We start from the raw sequence: 23,602 nt of genomic DNA on the forward strand, positions 1-23,602 counted from the left end.
GAGACTGAGTGGTCCTGCAGTTAAGGATATCAAATACTTGCACCTAACATAACACATATGCTGTATGTGGCTTGAGCATCAGGATTTAAACACCATGCCTGCTCAGACAGCTGACAGTGGAGTGTATTGCATCAGTGAAGCTTTAGTTGGTGCCATATAAGCTGCTGTTGACTTTCTGAGAACAAGTGGTGTTTGAACACTGGTGTATAGGACAATCACAGGATATGTATGCAGCTATAAACAGTAATAACTTTTACTAGAGGCATTTTTTGCTAATTGAAGTGTATTGCAAAATGTTTTCAATTCAAAATTAAAATGCATATGTGCACACATCGATTTTGACTTTTCTATCCCTTTGATGAGATTTTTATGCACAATATATCAGCAATTAAATACTGCACTGCACAAGGTCTGCACACACATTTTTATAACAATTTAAACAATCATTTTGATAGCAATATTTGTAGTACACAACCCTTGAGAAGATTCTTAAATATCTATTTTTGCTGTAGCTAATTAGGGAAATATAAATGAGCCCCTGTATTGATCAAGCAAACACTGTGTAACATGTTGTAGGATCAAACTGGATCCTGCAGGACACATTCCAATATGTTTGAGTGCAGTAAAAAAACACAATATGCAGAGATATATTACAGAAAAAAAGGCAAAATAAACTATAAAATTACCACTAGGTATAATTAAAAATATTTTTAATGAATTTAGTTTTATGTTTAATGTCCCTTTGATTGTTGATATCATAAATTGATTAAATGTTTTGGGAACAAAAGGAAATAAAGGTAACCGAGTCACTAAGTAAAAATAATACAAAATGATGAAGGCAACAGGAGGAGCTGAGGTTTACAATGATACACCCTGTATTACTGGGGATGTATTGTCATGTGATAAAATGCACCAAGTGATACAGAAATAACAAGAAATATAAAATGTAATCTAACATGAACCAGAACATATGGAACTAAGTTTTCAGGCACAGGATGTAAGCAGACTAACCAGCTAGCGGGAATTATCTATATATGACATATGTACACTTGCTTATGGCCAGTCTATACAATAGCGCTTCCTCTTCTGCACAAATTGCTACTGTTTATACCATATAATTATCAGTTTATTCTTTATTAGCCTAAGCCTGACATCACTTCATAAGCTGCCTATTGCTGGTCTGTGTATAGGGATGATGGAACAAATAACAAAAGGCTGCTGGGAAATAACAGTCTCCACAAGTGAATTTCTAGATCAAAATATTCCCAGAACAACTCTACACAGTCACTGCAGGAGGTTACTGTTATGTTTTCTCACCTTTCCCGTCAGCAGGTAGAGAATCTCCAGAATGTGATTCAGGATCTGATCAGGCAGCTTTTTCTTCATCTTGTTTATGTCAGTGATATTGTGTAACACTGAGACCTGCAACAGAGATTAGAGATATGAGAATAATGGTCAAGCAAACATACCTCTACACATATATGAACACAACTCCACCCCTAAAATCTATCTGCATACATGTATACCCCACACATGCGTACACTAACCCACATATACCCATATTACTTATACCAAAACTCATCACACATCTATATATACATATACACATACAGTAATACAACACACACACACAACTTATAATAAAGGCTTTTTTGGTTTAACCCTGGTAATAGAGTGGAGAGGGTGAGCAGGGGTTGTTTATTAGAGGGGGAGGGAGTTTGAGAAGGTCAAACAGAGAAATACATAAGTACAAGTACCTTATACAATGTTAGTTGAACGATAGATACACAGACTCAATTCTATCCCCAGTATACCGATATATATTATAGAGAGGTTCCCTCTGCATCACGCGCACACAAACACAGCCCCTCCCCAGTAACTTATATACAGGTATATACTATTATAGAGTGGGGGTTCCCTCTGCCTTACAAACATCCCCTCTTCCAATACCTTATATACAGATATATAATATTATAAATAGAGATTATGTCTCACACTCACAGCCCTTTCCTGTACCTTATATACATATATATTATAGTCAGTTCCCTCTGTCTCATATACACACAGACCCTCCCCAGTACATAAACAGATATATAATATAATAGGGATTTTCCCTCTGCCTCACAAGAGAACCCTGACCAGTACTTTATATACAGATGTATAATATTATAGGGAGTTTCCCTCTACCTCACAATAGCAACCTGCCCTACCTTATATACAGATGTATAATATTATACAGAGGTTCACTCTGCCTCAGACACACAGAGTCCCTTCTCTGTACAGTAAATATAGATTTAAATGATCTTGAGATTCTCGCTATAAATCATATACACAGCCTGCTCTCCTGTATGTTATATACATATATGTAACAGCATAGAGATGCTCTTTCTGCCTCACACGCACTAATTCAGTACAATAAATACAGATATAAAGCACTTACACAAAGCAAAGCTACTAATGTGTCATCTTTTCTTGTAATGCTTATGCTACCATAGTAGCAGCTAGATCCCATCCAGCTGTAGGACCGGTCCGGTCACGTGACTGCCGTGACATCATTGATACCTTAGCTGAAAGGGATCGCGTTAACAAATCAGTGTTATACTCTGTACGTGAGCTCAGCTGTGCTGTGAGTTATCAGCTGTGTGTAACACAGGATGCAGCGTGAGAGCTAACAGAGCCCCCCCTGTTGTCTGATGTGTGAGTTAGGATTGGGGTTGTATGATGAATAGAGGATTGAGGTCTTTGAATGAGGCTGTGTGAGGGAGAGGAGAGGTTAAGAGGGAACTGACTGAGAGTGAAGGAGAGAGGTGTTGAGAGGGCTAGGAGGGGCTGTGGGAGGGTAAGGAGGTGCTGAGAGTGAGGGGAAGGACTGTGTGAGGGAGGGGAGAGCTTAGAGGGTAAGGGGAGCTAAGAGTGAAAGAGAGAGGTGTTGTGTGAGGTAGAGGAGGGCTAAAAGGGTAAGGGGAGCTGGGAGTGAGGAATATAGAGGTGTTGAGAGGGGGTGGAGTATGCTGTGTGAGAGCTGAGAGGGTAAGGGAGAGATAAGAGTGAAGGAGAGAGGTGAGGAGGGGGCTGTGTGAGGGAGAGGAAGGTAAGGGGGAGCTAAGAGTGAAGGAGAGAGGTGTTGTGTGAGGTAGAGGAGGGCTAAAGGGGTAAGGAGGAGCTGAGAGTGAAGGAGAGAGGTGTTGAGGGGGGGGGGGGGGTGAGGGAGAGGGAGCTGAGAGTGAGGGATAGATGTGTTGAGAGGGTGAGGAGGGGCTGTGTGAGGATGAGGAGGGCTAAAGTGGTAAGGAGGAGCTGAGAGTGAAGGAGAGAGGTGTTGAGAGGGTGAGGAGGGGGCTGTGTGAGGGAGAGGAGGGCTGAGAGGTTAAGAGGGAGCTGAGAGTGAGGGATAGAGGTGTTGAGAGGGTGAGGAGGGGCTGTGTGAGGATGAGGAGGGCTAAAGTGGTAAGGGGGAGCTGAGAGTGAAGGAGAGAGTTGTTAAGAGGTTGAGGAGGGGACTGTGTAAGGGAAAGGATGGGTAAGGGGGAGCTGAGAGTGAGGGAAAGAGGTGTAGAGAGGGTACGGATGGGCTGAGTGAGGATGAGGAGGGCTAAAGGGGTAAGGAGGAACTGAGAGTGAAGGAGAGAGGTGTTGAGAGGGCGAGGAGGCGCTGTGGGAGGGTAAGGGGAGCTAAGAGTGAAGGAGAGAGGTGTTGTGTGAGGTAGAGGAGGGCTAAAAGGGTAAGGGGAGCTGGGAGTGAGGAATAGAGGTGTTGAGAGGGGGTGGAGTATGTTGTGTGAGAGAGGAGAGCTGAGAGGGTAAGGGGGAGATAAGAGTGAAGGAGAGAGGTGAGGAGGGGGCTGTGTGAGGGAGAGGAAGGTAAGGGGGAGCTAAGAGTGAAGGAGAGAGGTGTTGTGTGAGGTAGAGGAGGGCTAAAGGGGTAAGGAGGAGCTGAGAGTGAAGGAGAGAGGTGTTGAGGGGGGGGAGAGGGAGCTGAGAGTGAGGGATAGATGTGTTGAGAGGGTGAGGAGGGGCTGTGTGAGTGAGAGGAGGGCTAAAGGTGTAAGGGGGAGCTGAGAGTGAGGGGTAGAGGTGTTGAGAGGAGAGCTGAGAGGTTAAGGGGGAGCTAAGTGTGAAGGAGGGAGGTGTTGAGAGGGTGAGGAGGGACTGTGTGAGGGAGAGGAGGGCTGAGAGGTTAAGAGCTGCATTGCTTCTGGTTTTGTCCTAAGATCTTGCAGTTTTGGGCTACGGTAGAGTACTGGCTTACCCGCAAAATAGAAGGTAGACTGAAACTTCAAGTAGACAGAGAGAATAATAATTTAATTAACACTGCTAATCTGGTAGGTCGTAGTCTAATTTTGAAAAACTGGAAAAATAAAGTAGGTCCTTCAATTGAAAGTTTCACGCACTCAATCTTTCACCAAATACTGTTTGAACAATTTCTCATAATACCTACATCTGATAAAAAAAAGTTAGAGGTTTTTTTGTTAAATGGTTGAGGGTCATTTTATCCTATCCTATCTCAACTCAATTTATATTGACATCACATTATCATAAAACTGAGGAATTTGAACAACTAATTCTACGGAATATCTTTCCAGTTGAATGGTATTAGATTCAGAGCCATAAATGGTAGTCGGGGTTGAGTGAGGAGTGGCGGGTGGTGAGGCGGTGGGTAGGGTCTTTTTCTATCTTATTTATCTATCTATTTATATATATATTTTTTTTTGTTTGGATGTTTTTTTAATTTTTTTTTAAGGATATATATACCAAAAATATGCCAATATTAGATATGGATGTTTGCCACGGGAAGCAATTAGAGTAAAGGAAAGGAGAAAGGAAGAGGGAAAGGAGGGAGAGAGAGGAGAAGGGGGGAAGGGAAGGAGAGAAATGAAGAAGAAAGGAAAGGAGGGGAGGAAAAAAAACAAACATTGAAAGGGAGAAGATGTTTAAAAAGGGTCATTAGGTCTATAAAATAAAGTGGAAGGCTAGACCTAGAGAAATGGGACTCAATAGAGAGGAAATAGAGGAAGGGAAGTAAAGGAGATAGGAAGAAAGAAAGTTAGGAAGTAGCAAGGAGGGAGAGAAAGAGGGGGAAGAGGGAAGGGGAAGAGGATAGGAAAGGAAGGTGGAGGGGGAAAGAAAGAGGAAAGGGAGGAGGCAAAAGAAAAAAAAATGACTCCTATATAACTGTTTAAGATAGATAGGGGGAGATTTGGATTTGTATAGTAAGAAATATTTTTTTTTTCTCGCTGTCTAATTTATAGAAATTGTCTGAAGCTTTCATGGTGATAGTCTAGAGCAGGGAGGCTGTGTGAGGATGAGGAGGGCTAAAGTGGTAAGGAGGAGCTAAGAGTGAAGGAGAGAGGTGTTGAGGGGGTGAGGAGGGACTGTGTGAGGGAGAGGAGGGCTGAGAGGTTAAGAGGGAGCTGAGAGTGAGGGATAGAGGTGTTGAGAGGGCGAGGAGGGGCTGTGTGAGGATGAGGAGGGCTAAAATGGTAAGGAGGAGCTGAGAGTGAAGGAGAGAGGTGTTGAGAGGGTGATGAGGGGGCTGTGTGAGGAAGAGGAAGGTAAGGGGGAGCTGAGAGTGAAGGAGAGAGGTTTTGAGAGGGTGAGGAGGGGGCTGTGGGAGGATGAGGAGGGCTAAAGTGGTAAGGAGGAGCTAAGAGTGAAGGAGAGAGGTGTTGAGGGGGTGAGGAGGGACTGTGTGAGGGAGAGGAGGGCTGAGAGGTTAAGAGGGAGCTGAGAGTGAGGGATAGAGGTGTTGAGAGGGTGAGGAGGGGCTGTGTGAGGATGAGGAGGGCTAAAATGGTAAGGAGGAACTGAGAGTGAAGGAGAGAGGTGTTGAGAGGGTGAGGAGGGGGGCTGTGTGAGGATGAGGAGGGCTAAAGTGGTAAGGGGGAGCTGAGCGTGAAGGAGAGAGGTGTTAAGAGGTTGAGGAGGGGACTGTGTAAGGGAAAGGATGGGTAAGGGGGAGCTGAGAGTGAGGGAAAGGGGTGTTGAGAGGGTACGGAGGGGCTGTGTGAGGATGAGGAGGGCTAAAGGGGTAAGGAGGTTGAGGAGGGGACTGTGTAAGTGAAAGGATGGGTAAGGGGTAACTGAGAGTGAAGGAGAGAAGTGTTTAGAGTGTGAGGAGGCGCTGTGGGAGGGTAAGGAGGTGCTGAGAGTGAGGGGAAGTGGTGTTGAGAGGGGGAGGAGGGGCTGTGTGAGGGAAAGCTTAAAGAGTAAGGGGGAGCTATGAGTGAAGGAGACAGGTGTTGTGTGAGGTAGAAGAGGGCTAAAAGGTAAGGGGAGCTGAGAGTGTAGGAGAGAAGTGTTGAGAGGGTGAGGAGTATGCTGTGTGAGAGAGGAGAGCTGAGAGTGTAAGGGGGAGATAAGAGTGAAGGAGAGAGGTGAGGCGGGTGCTATGTGAGGGAGAGGAATGTAAGGGGGAGCAGAGAGTGAAGGAGAGAGGTGTTGTGTGAGGAGGGCTAAAGGGGTAAGGGGGAGCTGAGAGTTGAGGAGGGGCTGTGTGAGGGAGAGGAGAGCTGAGAGGTTAAGAGGGAGCTGAGAGTGAGGGATAGAGGTGTTGAGAGGGTGAGGAGGGGCTGTGTGAGAATGAGGAGGGCTAAAGTGGTAAGGAGGCGCTGAGAGTGAAGGAGAGAGGTGTTGAGAGGGTGAGGAGGGGGCTGTGTGAGGATGAGGAGGGCTAAAGTGGTAAGGGGGAGCTGAGCGTGAAGGAGAGAGGTGTTAAGAGGTTGAGGAGGGGACTGTGTAAGGGAAAGGATGGGTAAGGGGGAGCTGAGAGTGAGGGAAAGAGTTGTTGAGAGGGTACGGAGGGACTGTGTGAGGATGAGTAGGGCTAAAGGGGTAAGGAGGTTGAGGAGGGGACTGTGTAAGGGAAAGGATGGGTAAGGGGTAACTGAGAGTGAAGGAGAGAAGTGTTGAGAGGGCGAGGAGGCGCTGTGGGAGGGTAAGGAGGTGTTGAGAGTGAGGGGAAGAGGTGTTGAGAGGGGGAGGAGGGGCTGTGTGAGGGAAAGCTTAAAGAGTAAGGGGGAGCTATGAGTGAAGGAGACAGGTGTTGTGTGAGGTAGAAGAGGGCTAAAAGATAAGGGGAGCTGAGAGTGTAGGAGAGAAGTGTTGAGAGGGTGAGGAGTATGCTGTGTGAGAGAGGAGAGCTGAGAGGGTAAGGGGGAGATAAGAGTGAAGGAGAGAGGTGAGGCGGGTGCTATGTGAGGGAGAGGAATGTAAGGGGAGCAGAGAGTGAAGGAGAGAGGTGTTGTGTGAGGAGGGCAAAAGGGGTAAGGGGGAGCTGAGAGTTGAGGAGGTGAGGAGGGGCTGTGTGAGGGAGAGTAGAGCTGAGAGGTTAAGGGGGAGCTAAGAGTGAAGGAGAGATGTGTTGAGAGGGTGATGTGGGAGCTGTGTGAGGAAGAGGAGGGTAAGGGGAGCTGAGAGTGAAGAAGAGAGGTGTTGAGAGGGTGAGGAGGGGCTGTGTGAGGATGAGGAGGGCTAAAGTGGTAAGGAGGAGCTGAGAGTGAAGGAGAGAGGTGTTGAGAGGGTGAGGAGGGGGCTGTGAGAGGGAGAGGAAGGTAAGGGGGAGCTGATAGTGAAGGAGCAAGGTGTTGAGGAGGGGGCTGTGTAAGAGAAAGGAGTGGTAAGGGGGAGCTAAGGGCGAGGTTGGCTGTGTGAGGATGAGGAGAGCTAAAGTGGTAAGGAGGAGCTTAGAGTGAAGGAGAGAGGTGTTGAGAGGGTGAGGAGGGGGCTGTGTGGGAGAGGAGGGGTTAGGGGGAGCTGAGAGTGAAGGAGAGAGTTGTTGAGAGGGTGAGGAGGGGGCTGTGTGGGAGAGGAGGGGTTAGGGGGAGCTGAGAGTGAAGGAGAGAGGTGTTGAGAGCACGAGGAGGGGGCTGGGTAAGGGGGAGCTGAGAGTGAGAGAAAGAACTGCTGAGAGGCTGAGGAGGAGCTGTGTGAATATGAGGAGGGCTAAAGGGGTAAGGAGGAGCTTAGACTGAAGGAGAGAGGTTTTGAGAGGGTAAGGAGGGGGCTGTGTGAGGGAGAGGAGAGCTGAGAGGGTAAGGGGGAGTTGAGAGTGAGTAATAAGAGGTGTTTAGAGGATGAGAAGGGCTAAAGGTGTAAGGAGGAGATGAGCATGAAGGAGAGAGGTGTTGAAAGTGTAAGGAGGGGGCTGTGTGGGAGAGGAAGGTAAGGGGGAGCTTAGACTGAGGGAGAGAGGTGTTGAGAGGGTGAGGAGGGGGCTGTGTGAGGGAGAGGAGAGCTGAGAGGGTAAGGAGGAGCTAAGAGTGAAGAAGAGAGATGTTGGGAGGGGACTGTGTGAGAAAGAAAAGGGCTGAGAGGAGGAGACTGTGTAAGGGAGAGGGGAATTTAGAAAGTGAGGAGGGTCTGGGAGAGGGGGGCTGAAAGGGGGCTGTGTGTAAGGTAGACCGGTACTAAGAAGTTGATGAGAGAGTTGTGTGCGAGTGAGGGAAGATGAGAGGGTAAGTAAGGGGCTTAGATGTTAAGAAGGGAGCTGTGTTAAAGGGATACTGAACCCATTTTATTTCTTTCGTGATTCAAATAGAGCATGTCATTTTAAGTGACTTTCTATTTTACTCCTATTAGCAAATTTCCTTCGTTCTCTTACTATCTTTATTTGAAAAAGAAGACACCTAAGCTATTTTTTTTATTCATAAACCTGGGCAGCACTTGTTTATTGGTGGGTGAATTTATCCACCAATCAGCAAGAACAACCCAGGTTGTTCACCAGAAATGGTCCGGCATATAAACTTACATTCTTGCATTTCAAATAAAGATTCCAAGAGAATGAAGAAAATTTGATAATAGGAGTAAATTAGAAAGTTGCTTAAAATTGCTCTATCTGAATCACAAAAGAAAACAATTGGGTTCAGTGTCCCTTTAAAGAGGAAGCTGAGAGTGTAAAGAGAGACTGTTTGTTAGTGGGTGAGGGGGGTGAATGAGGGAAAGGAGGCTGAGAGGGTGAGAAAGGGCTGTGTGTGAGGGAGAGAGGTTCTGAGAAGGTGAGGAGGGGGCTGTTTGAGGGTAAGGATGGGGACTGATAGGATGAGAAAGGGCTGTGTGTGAAGAAGAGGGGACTGAAATGGTGAGAAGAAAGCTGGGCTATGAGAGGGAGGCTGAGAGGGTGTATGATGGAGAGGGGACTGAGAGGGTGAGAATGGTCTGTGTGTGTTTGAGAGAGTGAGGATGAGCGAGGAAGAGGGTTGCTAACAGAGTAAAGAGGGGGCTGTGTGAGGGAGAGTGGTGGAAAAGTGTGAGAAGGGTACTGTATGTGATGGAGAGAGGTTTTGAGAGGGAGAGGAGGGGGCTGTATTAAGGGAGAAGGGAGCTGAAAGGTTAAGAAGGTAGCTGGGTGAGGAGGGGCTTTGTAAGGGAGAAGGGAGCTGAACGGTTAAGTAGGGAACTGGATGAGGAGGGGGCTCTGTGAGGGAAAGGGGGGCTAAGAGGATTAGAAGGGGGGCTGTGGGTGAGGAAGAGAGATTCTGAGAAGGGGGACTGAGTGAGGGAGGGGAGGTAAAAGGGAGGGTACTGGAATACAATTATTTTTAGGGTAATTAGGCTGGTTCTAAGGGACTAATTTATAGCATGTCCCTGCCTTAGTTACAGTAGAGTTGAAACAAGATCTAAAGTGACAAATCCTACTTATATAAAAGAGAGCAATACAGGTAGTGGTTTCCTACAGATTGAATGAGGCAGCACGTTTATGTTAAGTTTAGTTTGCTGTGCAGTTTGTGACGTATGTGAAATTGCTGTACCCTACAGTTGTCTCCTCAAGCAGGAAGGTTGAATGGGCAGACTGGTGATACAGCACTGCCTGTCACATGTGGCTAATTAGTGAGGGTCAGATACCGAAACGCAAATTAAAGAAAAGCAACAGAGGGAGGAGCTTAAGTCCAGCAGCTGAAAGCAGAGGTCTCACTCTTGTTGCTGAATTCAGTGTTGGAAGCTCCTCTGCAGGTCACTGCCAGCACGTGCACCGCTGAAGCACCCGGTGGCTCTGTAATTGAATGGCTGACCTGATACTGCTGTAACTCTCGCACTTCTCCTGGCCAAAGTTTACAGGGAATTTCACCCAGCCCTTGGGCACATTTTATTAGCGCCACTTGTGTGCTGCAGTGGGAGATAACTTCTGCTGTGCACATTCACCGTCTGCTTCTCATGATTTTTGCTGGCTCATTAAATACGTCACCTCCATAACGTTTTATAAACCTGCTGTATAAAGATTGTCACATTGTATGTGTTATCTGCTCTACATGCAGCTGGTCACATGTGTAGTATTATATTGTACATAAGGGACATAAACATGTTTAAATCACATAATCATAGCTTTACCATAATATAAATACTGTAAAAGCTCTGACTCTTTCCCATCTCTCATTTGTTGCTTCTTCCTTCCTTCTCGCAGGGGTCACATTTCTAACATCTGAGTCAAGATGAACAGTTACAGAAAGCAGATGGCAGAGCAGTTCCTGAGTCAGGCCCTGGGCATCATCTGCCTGCTGACCGGAGAGGTGAGTGCTGCTTCTGATCACCAGACCTATATTATTAATGCTTACATGAACTTGGCCACCTGCATACCCCCCAGCACTCAGGGTACCCTTTACAACCCTCCCTCATCCCCCCTAGCATCTAGGGGCCACTGCACCTCTCCAGGGACCCCTGCACCAACTCTCCACTGCAAAGTTTCTATTACCAGCCATTTCTCCTGCACAACTATCCACTGCACCTCTCCAGGACTCAGGGGTCCCTGCACAACCCTCCATCAAAAAACCTCCCTCAGCACCCAGGGTCTTCTGCACAACTATCCACTGAAAAACCTCCCCAATCACCCAGTGGGTCCTGCACAACAATCAATGAAACAACCTCCCTTAGCACCCAGGGACCCCTACACAACTATCCACTGTAAAACATCCCTTAAAACCCAGGGTCCCCTGCACAACCCTTCACTGCAAAACCACCCCAGCACCCAGGGGCGCATATACAATCCTTCACTGTAAAACTAAACAGCCCTAGTACTCCTCTGCATGACCCTGCCATCATTAACAAAAATTCAAGGGTCCCACTGCATAATACCCAAAACAAAACAAAAAATATATAAAGAACATTAGTTACCAAGTGCTACCTTGCAGGACTACAGCAACCCACGAACTTTCTGTCACAGTGCTTGCCGAGGCGCAACTGGCAACTGAAAATTAGGGCCTGGCACCCTGGTTTGGAGCTCCCGAGATCCCCAAGGGTGCCCGCCACTTCCTGCTGCCGGCTACCACCAGACACACCTAAAAAAAATTCCCCAGTGTGGCTGGATCATTTTGAGGCAATGTTTTTTTGTAAAATGCTCATCCTTCAGGGGTGGGTAAAATCTGCAATTACTGGTGTGGCTAAGAGTGAAGACAACATGTTAATAAATGTTAAGGAGAAGCCAATGCTTTGGTGGCGTTTAGTGTGCTTGTCAAGGTTTAGGCTGGGGAGTGTGTAGTATGCACTGCATTTTTCATATGGCAAATAAAAACTAGACCTGCACCTCCCCAAATTAATGATGGAACAGCGGTGCTTATAATAGGAGGAGGAATGCCAGCTCAGTAAAAAGCTGATCCTGTGCTAGTATAGGTGGGGTATTTTCTGCCTACATCTGTGTTGCTCCCTCCCTGCACCATTTGCTGGGTCTCTGAGGTGGCGGTGTTGCTGTTTTCCCTTATTAACGGTGTACAAGAAGACTAGTTAAAGTGCTGCTGACTGCTGGTGGTTTTATTTTAGAGTTGCAGTCATAGGTACTGTTGGGCTGTGCAGTTTTCATGTCCCTGTAGTGTCAGTCTGCCTAGGTACCAAGTACTCTGCTGTACTCCTGGTTTCTATGTGCTTCTTACTGTTATAGCATAAGGGGCCTGGAACTGCGCCTCACTTTGTCTGCTGTAGTTGTGTGATATACCTTTAAGGTATATCCCGCCTACCTTTCCTCCACCCTATATCAGGCACACCTGAACCATCATTCCTTGCCTGAAAATTGTTTTCTCTTTGCAGCTTATTTGACCGCATCCCTATTGCTGTGATTCTACTTTTGAAAATACCTAACTTACTTTGATTTCTTTCTCTCTGAACAGGAGTAGTAAGCTAGGATCTTTTGTTGTACACTTTACTTTCAAAGTTATTCTCTCATTCTACCGGAATTCTAATTTAACAAACAAACTGAATCAAGGAGCACCGGATCTACTTGCAGCGTCTGGAAGCCGCACTCTCACTGAAGCTGTATACCGGTCACAGAGGTAAAACCGCTCTCTTCAAACTTAAGGTAATATTTAATCCATTTACAAAGGATCTGTTCTTACGTTGTCACTCTCTGGAAAACATCCGCATTACCTTGCTGAATCTACCGGTTATTACCATAGTCTGTCTGTGATGTATATATTTTATGAATGAGTGTGTGAGTGCGTGAAGCCATATCTGAACATTGCTACAACAAGAATCAATTACTGACGCTTTCACAAAGTGTATCAAAATACATATTACCTCTATCATTTATTTCTGAACTGTTTGCTTTATGTTCCTTACTTATATTGCAACAATTGTTTCTACCCAAATATTCCTTGCTTCTGTTTGGCATCTACGAAGTTTTCTATCAGTAAAAGTCTCACCAGTGATCTAACAGGTAGTTCAAATCATACTGCCTGTTTTATTCATTAAAAGAGCAACAAACCCTTAATTTAAGAACACTGCATAAGTTCCTGCATAAAACAGGACATCACATAATTTTCAGGCCACAGTGTTCTAAGGGTTTGTTACTGGTAAACAAAACTTTGATATCATGGATGCAAATGAAATTAAAACTGAGTTCTCTAACATACAAAGAAAATTAGATTATCTTGCACAAGGTTTAACAGAAGTACAAGCAGATAATACCGCATTAAAAGCTATTGTTAAAGAATATATGTCTCATAAAAGTACTGATGTACCTGAACCCCATATTCAATACCCTCAACCTTTCACTGGCAAAAGACATGAATTCAGAGATTTCAAGACTGCTTGTAAACTTCTTTTTACCATGAGACCCCGCACATATTATTCAGACCGCATCAGGGTTTGCACCACTATTTCATTTCTACAGGGAGAGCCTAGAACCTGGGCTAACAGGTTTTATGAAAATAATGACCCAATTTTGGATTCACTACAGGATTTCTTTCAAGCTATGTCTAATTTATATGAAGACACAGATACACAAATCACTGCAGAATCTAAACTACGCGCACTCAAACAGGGTAAGCGCACGGTGGAGGAGTACACAACTGAATTTCAAATGTGGGCAACAGACTCACTATGGAACCAAGTTAGCCTTAAGAATCAGTTTAGGCTGGGCCTATCTGAAAACCTTAAGGATGAACTGTCTCGCCAGGAAATGCCTGATACTCTTCCAGCACTTATAAAATTAAGCACATCCATAGATAGAAGACTCAGGGAACGGCGAGCAGAGAGATTCACTTCAGACACAATACCCAGGCGCCAGGTTACCTACACTACAACATCTGAGAAACATCAAGGTAGTGTAACCCCTATGGAGATAGGCACTATCAAGGGGCTAAGTAATGAGGAAAAAATGAGAAGAAGATTAGAAAACTTATGTTTATACTGTGGACAAAAAGAACATAACGTCTCAAGCTGTCCTTCATTACAAAGACAAAAGAAGGGTAAGAAAACAGGTTATCAAAACATATATCATATCTCAGATACAATGCAATTGACTTTACCTCTCTCTTTGCAGTGGGATCAGGAAAATATACACTCCAAGGCATTGATTGACTCAGGTGCATCTGGGAACTACATTGATTCTGTATATATTGTAAATAATAAAATTCCTCTGGTTTGCAAGCAGAACCCTGTGTTTGTTAAATCAATTGATGGTACTTTAATAAATAAGGGACCCATTACACACCAAACAATACCTTTGCTCACAATGATAAACAATGGGCACACAGAATATATTACATTTGATGTGATCCCCATATCACTACATACTATTATTTTAGGATATAGTTGGCTGCAAAAACATAATCCTAAAATAGATTGGGAACATTCAAAACTTAAACTAGACTCAACATATTGCCTAAACACCTGTTACCCTCATAGTATTCTTTCATCATCTGAGACAGGGATACCAGGGATATATCAGGATTTGGCAGAGGTCTTCAATTTGAAAGAAGCAGAAAATTTACCACCCCACAGAAGCTTCGATTGCCCTATAGATATCATTCCAGGGTCACCAATACCGCATGGGAAGATCTATCCTCTATCACAAGATGAGTTAGTATATTTAAGGTCCTATTTGGATGACAACCTGAGAAAGGGATTTATATCTCACTCCACATCCCCTGCTGCAGCAGGCATGTTTTTGGTAAAAAACAAAGATGGCACTCTAAGGCCTATAATTGATTACAGGGCTTTAAACTCCATAACCATAAAAAACAGGTATCCATTACCACTAATACCAGAGATAATAGAACGGTTAAAAGGAGCACAAATATTTACTAAATTAGATTTAAAAGGGGCATATAACCTTATCAGAATGAAGAAAGGTGACGAATGGAAGACCGCTTTTCGGACTCGATATGGGTTATACCAATACAATGTAATGCCTTTTGGATTGAGCAATGCTCCAGCCACTTTCCAACACTTTATTAATGAAATCTTCCGAGATTTAATGGATATTTGTGTTATAGTGTATTTAGATGACATTCAAATTTATTCCAAGACAGAACAGGAACACGAAAGACATGTACGTTGGGTCTTAATGCGATTGAAGGAACACAAGTTATATGCCAAACATGAAAAGTGTTTATTTCATGTTAACAAAATCAAATTCCTGGGATACATAATAACTCCTAACAGGATCCAAATGGATCCAGATAAAGTTTCATCTGTACTAGAATGGCCTACACCAAAATCAGTTCGTGCACTACAACGTTTTATTGGCTTTGCCAATTACTATCGAAAGTTTATAAAAAACTTTTCTGATATAGTAAAGCCCTTAACTCAGTTGACTAGTAAGAAACAAAGATATAAATGGACCGAACAGGCCCAATTAGCTTTTGACTACTTAAAGGGGCAATTTTCCAAAGCCCCCATTTTACACATGCCAGATCCTGATCTGCAATATGTGTTAGAGGTAGATGCCTCAAGTTCAGGTATAGGAGCAGTTCTATCTCAACAAGTAGACAACAAATCAGAATTATTTCCTGTAGCTTATTATTCAAGAAGATTCACACCTGCAGAAAATAATTATAGTATAGGAGATAAAGAACTCCTTGCTATCAAAGTATCCCTCGAACAATGGAGGCACTTACTGGAAGGTACACAAAAACCATTTAAAATCTTCACAGATCATAAGAATCTGGAATATTTGAAGAAAAGTAAAACTCTAACTTCCAGACAAGTAAGATGGTCTTTATTCTTAGATAGGTTCAATTTCTTGATCACTTACCGACCAGGAAGTCTGAATACCAAGGCTGATGCATTATCCAGAGTACAGGAAATGACACCTCAAGAGACCATGACTCCAATAGTACCAATCGAAAAATTTATTGGAGCCCTAACACCTCTAGAGGAAGAGATTAAAAGGGCACAAGAAAAAGAAACCAATACACCTAAATCCTGTCACAAAAACTTAAATACTGGTTTGATAAACCATAAAAATCAATTGTATATACCCAGTTCATTAAGAAAACAAATATTGAAACACACTCATGACGAACCTTTATCCGGTCATACCGGAATACAAAAAACCATTGAAAAAACAAGAAGAAACTTTTGGTGCCCCCAAATGAATCAAACCATTCAAGATTATGTCAATTCCTGTGACATTTGTGCTAGAAATAAAATAGATCATAAAGGGCCCATCGGATTGTTGACCCCATTGCCAGTTCCGGATAAACCCTGGTCCATGATCTCGATGGACTTTATTGTAGAGCTACCAAAATCAAGGAACTTTAACACTATATTAGTTGTAATAGATCATCTAACAAAGTTGGGACATTTTATACCCCTAAAAAGGTTACCTTCAGCTTTTACTACAGCTAATGTTTTTCTTAACCACATAGTGAAACTTCATGGACTACCCACTGATATTATAACAGATAGAGGTACACAATTCACCTCATCTTTTTGGAGATCATTATGCAAATTATTAAAAATTACACCAAGATACTCAACAGCTTTCCATCCCCAAACCAATGGGATGACTGAGAAACTAAACCAAACATTAGAACAATATCTTCGTTGTTACATTTCCCATTTGCAAGATGATTGGATAGATTATTTATCAATGGCGGAATTCTCTTACAACAATTCAGTATCATCTTCAACAAAAATGACACCGTTCTATGTAACCTATGGCTATCATCCGACAACTTTGACACTATCTAAAACTGACGTAAACTCACCAGCTGCTAAAGACTATTCTTTACAACTAGAAGCAAGACTAGCCCTAGTCAAAAAACATTTATCTGACGCAAAGAATTACCAGAAAGCTTATTATGATAAACGTCACAGACCCAGTCCAGTCTATAAAGTGGGTGACAAAGTGTTACTATCTGTAAAGAATCTAAAACTTCATGTACCCTCTAAGAAATTGGCAAACCAATACATTGGACCTTTTGTAATCAATAAAATTTTGAACCCTATGACAGTATGTTTAACTCTTCCTGCAGCTTATAGGATTCATCCCACTATACATGTATCTCTGATTAAACCTTATACTTCTACTGTACAATCCAGTCTTCAGACTCCAACTGCGTTACAAATAGATGACCACGATGAATTTGAGGTGGAACATATTCTAGATTCTAGGATCAAGAATCATCACTTAGAGTACTTATTAAAATGGAAAGGTTTTGGTCCTGAGGACAATTCTTGGCATCGTAGCACTGACATTTCTGCTCCCCGTTTAATTAGATCTTTTCATCGCAGGTATCCTTTGAAGCCATCCCTCTCGTCAATTGGGGGACCCCTTAGCGGGGGGAGTGTGTGATATACCTTTAAGGTATATCCCGCCTACTTTTCCTCCACCCTATATCAGGCACACCTGAACCATCATTCCTTGCCTGAAAATTGTTTTCTCTTTGCAGCTTCTTTGACCGCATCCCTATTGCTGTGATTCTACTTTTGAAAATACCTAACTTACTTTGATTTCTTTCTCTCTGAACAGGAGTAGTAAGCTAGGATCTTTTGTTGTACACTTTACTTTCAAAGTTATTCTCTCATTCTACCGGAATTCTAATTTAACAAACAAACTGAATCAAGGAGCACCGGATCTACTTGCAGCGTCTGGAAGCCGCACTCTCACTGAAGCTGTATACCGGTCACAGAGGTAAAACCGCTCTCTTCAAACTTAAGGTAATATTTAATCCATTTACAAAGGATCTGTTCTTACGTTGTCACTCTCTGGAAAACATCCGCATTACCTTGCTGAATCTACCGGTTATTACCATAGTCTGTCTGTGATGTATATATTTTATGTGTGAGTGCGTGAAGCCATATCTGAACATTGCTACAACAAGAATCAATTACTGACGCTTTCACAAAGTGTATCAAAATACATATTACCTCTATCATTTATTTCTGAACTGTTTGCTTTATGTTCCTTACTTATATTGCAACAATTGTTTCTACCCAAATATTCCTTGCTTCTGTTTGGCATCTACGAAGTTTTCTATCAGTAAAAGTCTCACCAGTGATCTAACAGGTAGTTCAAATCATACTGCCTGTTTTATTCATTAAAAGAGCAACAAACCCTTAATTTAAGAACACTGCATAAGTTCCTGCATAAAACAGGACATCACAAGTTGTTTCTAGTATTGCTGTGTCCAGTGTCAGAGTACACAGAGACCCTGAGATAAAGCTGCAACTCCTGTCTTACCAACCAACGTTACATTCACTTCCTCTCCCTTTTCTACCAGCTGTTTCTCCTCAGTGTAGTAGGGGGAATCAAACTTCCACAGCTACGTTTTAAAATCTGACCAGAGAGGACTGCAAGTATATAGATGTACAGTACAGTGTGCTAACTGCTCTGCCTTCTAGCTGCTTCATTCTGAAAGTGTAACGCTGGTGATATGTAATATATGGCTCTTAAAGATTGTCATTTAGAGCAGACTGTTGTTTTTATTTTGCAGAAATGAGTCTCAAGCTGCCTTTATATTTATTATTGATTTATAATGCTCTAGCTGGATTTTGTTTTAATCTTTCATTGCAAATTAACATGAAGCTCTCTTGATTTGCACAGTATTCTGAAAATGGAGTTTATTATTTAGTATTATAACTGTATTTTATTGTATTAGTGAATATATTTTTATATATATATATATATATATATATATATATATATATATATATATATATATATATATATATATATGTGTGTGTGTGTGCGTGCCTTGGGCTGGCTCCTAACTTTTGAACATATTTGTTGAGCATGGTCCTATCAACCAAAGACTCAACTCTATTGTCCCAAATTAGACCTCACCCAAAGGCTCTTTATTTTTGACTGAAGCTCATGTCCTCCGTCTTCAGCATCCTCAAACCACAGAACATATTTAAAGTAATTCAGTCAGTTATGTTACTTTGTGGTGATCAAGATTGTGAAGAAAGCCCCTTAATTTAAAGAGAATTAGAAGTAAACAAGAACTCTTAGTCCAGGGAAACGGATGATTTTCTCTTATATAAATTTTATAGGAATATGTCATTGTGAAGAAGAGTCCCTCCCACAGCAGCGTTCACCAGCAGAGCAGAGAGGTGAGAACTTCTGGGGAATGTGACATTATATCAAAGTCATGTTATAGTGACACCCGTTACTGACCTATTTGCTCCTGTGTGTGTTTTCCTAACTTCTCTCTGTGTCTCTGCATGTTCTCAGTATCATTATCCCCCAACAGCAGCAATTCACCAGCTGAGAGGAGCATGAGCACTGCTGGGGAATGTGACATTATACACAGTGACTCCCTTTACTGACCCATCTGACCCTGTGTGCATTTACCTATTGTACCTTCTGACTGTGTATCTGCATGTTCTCATTAACATTATCCTGGCTCTGTCAGTAAAAGTGTGTGACAGAACCAGTCCCTGTGTCAGTGCTGAATGAGTTGTGTGTGTTTCAGGTGCCTATAAAGTGTGATTGTGTTGCTGTGTATTTCTCTATGGAGGAGTGGGAATATATAGAGGGACACAAGGAGCTTTATAAGGATGTCATGATGGAAACTTGCCAAGCACTATGGACTATGGAGATCCTAGGAAACGAGAGCTCAGGTAACGCTGTGTAGCTAGTAATAAATATTTCACGCAGGAAATGCACATACACTACAGTGACTGACAGAAAGTAAATCTACAGTGATTCTATCACAAGTGATCTAATGAGCTATCTGATTATAAACAAAAATAACACATTTAAAGGATTAAGAGAGATTAATGTTTGTTAGGCCTTATCTTAAAAGGGGGGGAGGGGGGGTGTCAGTTAGCACTTAGTAGTATTCTACACCTTCACCTGGAACTGAATGGGTTACCTGACAAGAGATCTCGGGAACAGAAATCAGACATGCAGCCAGGAAAAGTCTAATCACTGTTCTGTTTATTAAAAAGCGCACCATACTTTTATAGAAAATGGTTACAGTATATGGGGTTAAACAATGACGTATCGTAAATCACACCATGTTACACAGCATGAGTTAGAACAAAGGGGCACAGTAAAATATAAGACAAAGAATCATACCAAGAAACTAACAGTTTTAGATAACGCATCGCTAAGGACATTACAAGGCCATTGTTGATGTACAAGTATTTCTAACATCAGCATATTTTCTTCACAGCATAATAAACTACATTATAATGAAATATAATAAACACATCTTAAAATGGTGGTTACACAAAATGGCTTCAGTAATGCTAAATATATTCTAACAATGTTAAATCGGTTATATATTCATTTATATATGTTAATATTAATTTATAGATGTAAATATTTGATATGCAAAAAGTAACAGATGCTTTGTTTTTGTTAATTGAATACATATTAAGATGCCTTTTTTAGGTGCAAAAAAATGGTTTCATATCCATTTAACAAAATAATCTGATTCTATTCTTTATTAGAACTAACAGGTCACAGTGATTAAAATCTATACACAGGAGCTGCAGAACTGGTACAGAATATTCAGCCAGTGGAGACCCCATCAGACGTCTCTGCAGGTAACAGATCTATGATACAAGCTGCTGTTAATGTTTTCTTCATCATTTATTTTAACCCCTTATGGACCAGACCATTTTTCAATTTTTGCTGTGTTTCTTACTCATTTACTGTACCCACACATATTATATACCGTTTTCTCGCCATTAAATGGACTTTCTAAAGATACCATACTATAAATAAATTATAAAATATGATGAAAAAATGGAAAAAAAACCACACTTTTTCTAACTTTGACCCCCAAAATCTGTTAGGCATCTACATCCACCAAAAAACATCCATGGTAAATAGATTCTAAATTTTGTCCTGAGTTTAGAAATATCCAATGTTTACATGTTCTTTGCTTTTTTTGCAAGTTATAGGGCAATAAGTACAAGTAGCACTTTACTATTTCCAAACCATTTTTTTTTTTTTCAAAAGTAGCGATAGTTACATTGTAAAACCGATATCTGTCAGGAATCCCTGAATATCCTGTGACATGTATATATTTTTTTTTAATAGACAACCTAAAGTATTGATCTAGGCCCATTTTGGTAAATTTCATGCCACCATTTTACCGCCAAATGCGATCAAATAGAAAAAAAATGTTCACTTTTTCACAAACTTTAGGTTTCTCACTGAAATTATTTACAAACAGCTTGTGTTATTATGGCATCAATGGTTGTAAATGCTTCTCTGGGATGCCCTTTGTTCAGAAATAGCAGACATTTATGACTTTGGCATTACTTTTTGGTAATTAGAAGGTCGCTAAATGCCGCTGCAATGTATTATGCCCAGCAGTGAAGGGGTTAATTAGTTAGCTTGTAGGGCTAATTTTAGCTTTAGTGTAGAGATCAGCCTCCCACCTGACACATCCCACCCCCTGATCCCTCTAAATCAGCTCTCTTCCCTCCCCCACCTCACAATTGTCACAAGATTGTTACAATTGTTGTTGTTGTGTTTTTTTTTTGTTTTTTTTTAAATAATTTTTTTATATATATGTTTTCTGAGGTGTAGGATACCCCATTACCCCCAACCTCCCTGAACCCTGTTTGCCAGTACCCAGTTTACAAAATTTTTTTATAAAAATAAATAAATTAAAAAAAAAACATTTTCTGTAGTGTAGCTTCCCCCCCTCAATACCCTACCCCCTCCTGGATCTGTTTCCAATTTTTTTCTTCCCTTTTCCCTCTCCCGCCTTTGGCTCCCTCCTTCGTTGGTGGATTGATGATTGCGCATGCTCCCAAACCCCGGCACCTTGCACGCTCACGTATGGACGATGGGCCGCCCTCCCTGCTGTGGCTCCCACCCACCAATGATCGGCACAACCGCTGTCCGGTGCAGAGAGATTAACTCTGAAAATCTTTTTCTGCAGTGCCCCACTCATGCAGAAATAGTGCAATCTCGCTATTTTTAGCGAGATTGTAGCAGAGAAAAGCCCAGGACTGCAGCGACATACAGGGTACGTCGCTGGTCCTTAAGGGCATAATGACCAGCGTCATACAGGGTACAACGCTGGTCGTTAAGGGATTAAAACTCAGATCTCTGAACTCTGAAATGAATTAATTATGTAAATGATGGACCTGAAGACAGACCCGTTGCAAACATAAAATTCTTATAGCCCTCTCCTGGTTTGCCTCATATCTCTCAAACCGCTCTTTCTCGGTTTCCTTTAACAACATATCTTGTGATCCTATGCCTATCTCAGTTGGAGTACCACAAGGCTCTGTCTTGGGCCCCTTGCTTTTCTCTCTCTATATAGCCTTACCTTGGAAAACTTATAGTCTCCTTTTGGATTCCAGTACCACTTATATGCTGATGATACCCAAATCTATCTTTCCTCTCCTGATATCTCTCCCTCTTTACTCAAGCAGATTTCCAACTGCCTCTCAGCAATTTACTCTTGAATGTCTTCACACTACCTCCAACTCAATCTGTCCAAAACTGAGCTGCTTCTTATTCCCCCCCCCCCCCCTTCGAGACATCCAACACCTGACATTTATCTGACAGTTGGAGACTCTATTCTCAACACCTCACCCCAGGTCCGCTGTCTTGGGGTCAACCTAGACTCAGAGCTCACATTCAACCCACATATATAAGCACTTGCCAAATCCTGCCGTTCACACCTTTGCAGCATTTCCAGAATTCGTCCCTTCCTTACTCAAAATACTACAAAAATATTTATTCATTCCCTCATTTTGTCACGCATTGATTATTGCAATCTCCTAAATGGCCTTCCAAAACACAGCCTCTCCTCCCTCCAATCTATTATGAATGCTTCTGCTAGACTCATCCACCTAAGTCGCTGATCTACATCAGCTGCTCCGCTCTGCCAGTCTCTACACTGGCTCCCCATACACTCCAGAATACAATTTAAAGTATTAACCCTAACTTACAAAGCACTTAACAGTCTAACTCCCAACTATATTTCCTCTCTCATTGTGAAATATTTCCCATTCCGTCCTCTTCAATCAACCTCTGACCTACGTCTCTCCACTCCTGTTAACTCTACGTCCCACTCCCGCCTCCAAGACTTTGCACGTGCTGCTCTTGTCCTCTGGATCTCTCTACCCCGCTCCATAAGACTGTCTCCAACCTTGTATAGATTCAGACACTCCTTGAAAACCCACCTATTCAGCGAGGCGTACCATCTCTTCTCCACCCCTCATTCGAACCAAACTAATACATGAACTGCCTGACTCACTGCTGCAACTACAACCGATGTAACAAGCTACCCCAACCTTATGTTTCTGCACCCTAAACCTGTAGACTGAGCTCTCTGAAGCAGGGCCCTCTTCCTCCTGTACCAGATTTGTTTCATTTTGTTATGTTTTGTGTTTTATAAAAAATCTTTGTCATTGTATACCCCTATCGTACCCAGCGCTACGGAATTTGGCGGAGCTATACAAATAAATGATAATAATAATATTACTGTATAATCAGATGTGTGTGTGTGTGTGTGTGAGATAACTGCACATGGACATGAAACCCACATATTTTTTTTATTTTTATTTTTTGATTCGGAAAGAATATGTGATTTTAAGCAACTTTCTAATTTACTTCTATTATCATTATTTGTCTTTGTTCTTTTGGTATCTTTATTTGAATAGCAGGAATGTAAGCTTAGGAGACTGACCATTTTTTGGTTCAGATCCTGGGTAGCACTTGCTGATTGGTGGCTAAATCTATCCATTTAAGCAATTTTCCAATTTAATTCAATTATCTCATTTATTCTGTTCTCTTGGTATCTTTTGTTGAATAAATGCCTCATGTTATTGGTTTAACCAGTGCATTCAGCTAGTTCCCAGTAATGCATTACTTCTTCTTTAACATAGGATACCAAGAGAGTGAAGCTCTATTTTAGTTATGAAAGAAAAAACATTTGTGATTCATGTCCCTTTAAATCCATTTAACCAAAAA

General features: G+C 42.3%; 3 protein-coding genes across 4 annotated transcripts in view; 2 read left to right on the top strand and 1 right to left on the bottom strand.

The window, feature by feature from the left end:
* LOC128657096 (oocyte zinc finger protein XlCOF7.1-like) overlaps positions 1-2,557 on the bottom strand; it is a 47,369-nt gene extending 44,812 nt beyond the window's left edge. For both annotated transcript variants that reach the window (XM_053711342.1, XM_053711341.1), the window contains exons 1-2: positions 2,441-2,557; positions 1,318-1,422 (exon numbers count right to left, since the gene is read on the bottom strand). In XM_053711342.1, coding sequence (XP_053567317.1) covers positions 1,318-1,422; positions 2,441-2,512 — 177 coding nt within the window. In that variant the 5' untranslated portion in view covers positions 2,513-2,557. The remainder of the gene's footprint in view (positions 1-1,317; positions 1,423-2,440) is intronic.
* On the top strand, positions 2,554-19,331 carry LOC128657098 (gastrula zinc finger protein XlCGF66.1-like). The gene is made up of 4 exons (XM_053711344.1): positions 2,554-2,605; positions 10,397-10,502; positions 18,703-18,762; positions 19,125-19,331. Exons 2-4 carry the CDS (start codon positions 10,425-10,427, stop codon positions 19,284-19,286), a joined length of 300 nt encoding a protein of 99 aa, XP_053567319.1. The 5' UTR covers positions 2,554-2,605; positions 10,397-10,424; the 3' UTR covers positions 19,287-19,331.
* A 94-nt stretch (positions 19,332-19,425) lies between these two features.
* The window catches only part of LOC128657097 (gastrula zinc finger protein XlCGF67.1-like), a 62,038-nt gene continuing 57,861 nt past the window's right edge, over positions 19,426-23,602 (top strand). The window contains exon 1 of the mRNA XM_053711343.1: positions 19,426-20,205. The gene's annotated coding sequence lies outside the window, so the exon portion shown is untranslated. The remainder of the gene's footprint in view (positions 20,206-23,602) is intronic.

The sequence above is a fragment of the Bombina bombina genome, chromosome 4, assembly GCF_027579735.1.
Source record: "Bombina bombina isolate aBomBom1 chromosome 4, aBomBom1.pri, whole genome shotgun sequence".
NCBI lineage: Eukaryota > Metazoa > Chordata > Amphibia > Anura > Bombinatoridae > Bombina > Bombina bombina.

Coding starts and splice junctions, on each gene's coding strand:
- LOC128657098 (XM_053711344.1), top strand. CDS start 10,425: ATGAACAGTTACAGAAAGCAGATGGCAGAGCAGTTCCTGAGTCAGGCC. Junction 10,503..18,702: donor TCTGCCTGCTGACCGGAGAG/GTGAGTGCTGCT, acceptor TAAATTTTATAG/GAATATGTCATTGTGAAGAA. Junction 18,763..19,124: donor TTCACCAGCAGAGCAGAGAG/GTGAGAACTTCT, acceptor TGTGTGTTTCAG/GTGCCTATAAAGTGTGATTG.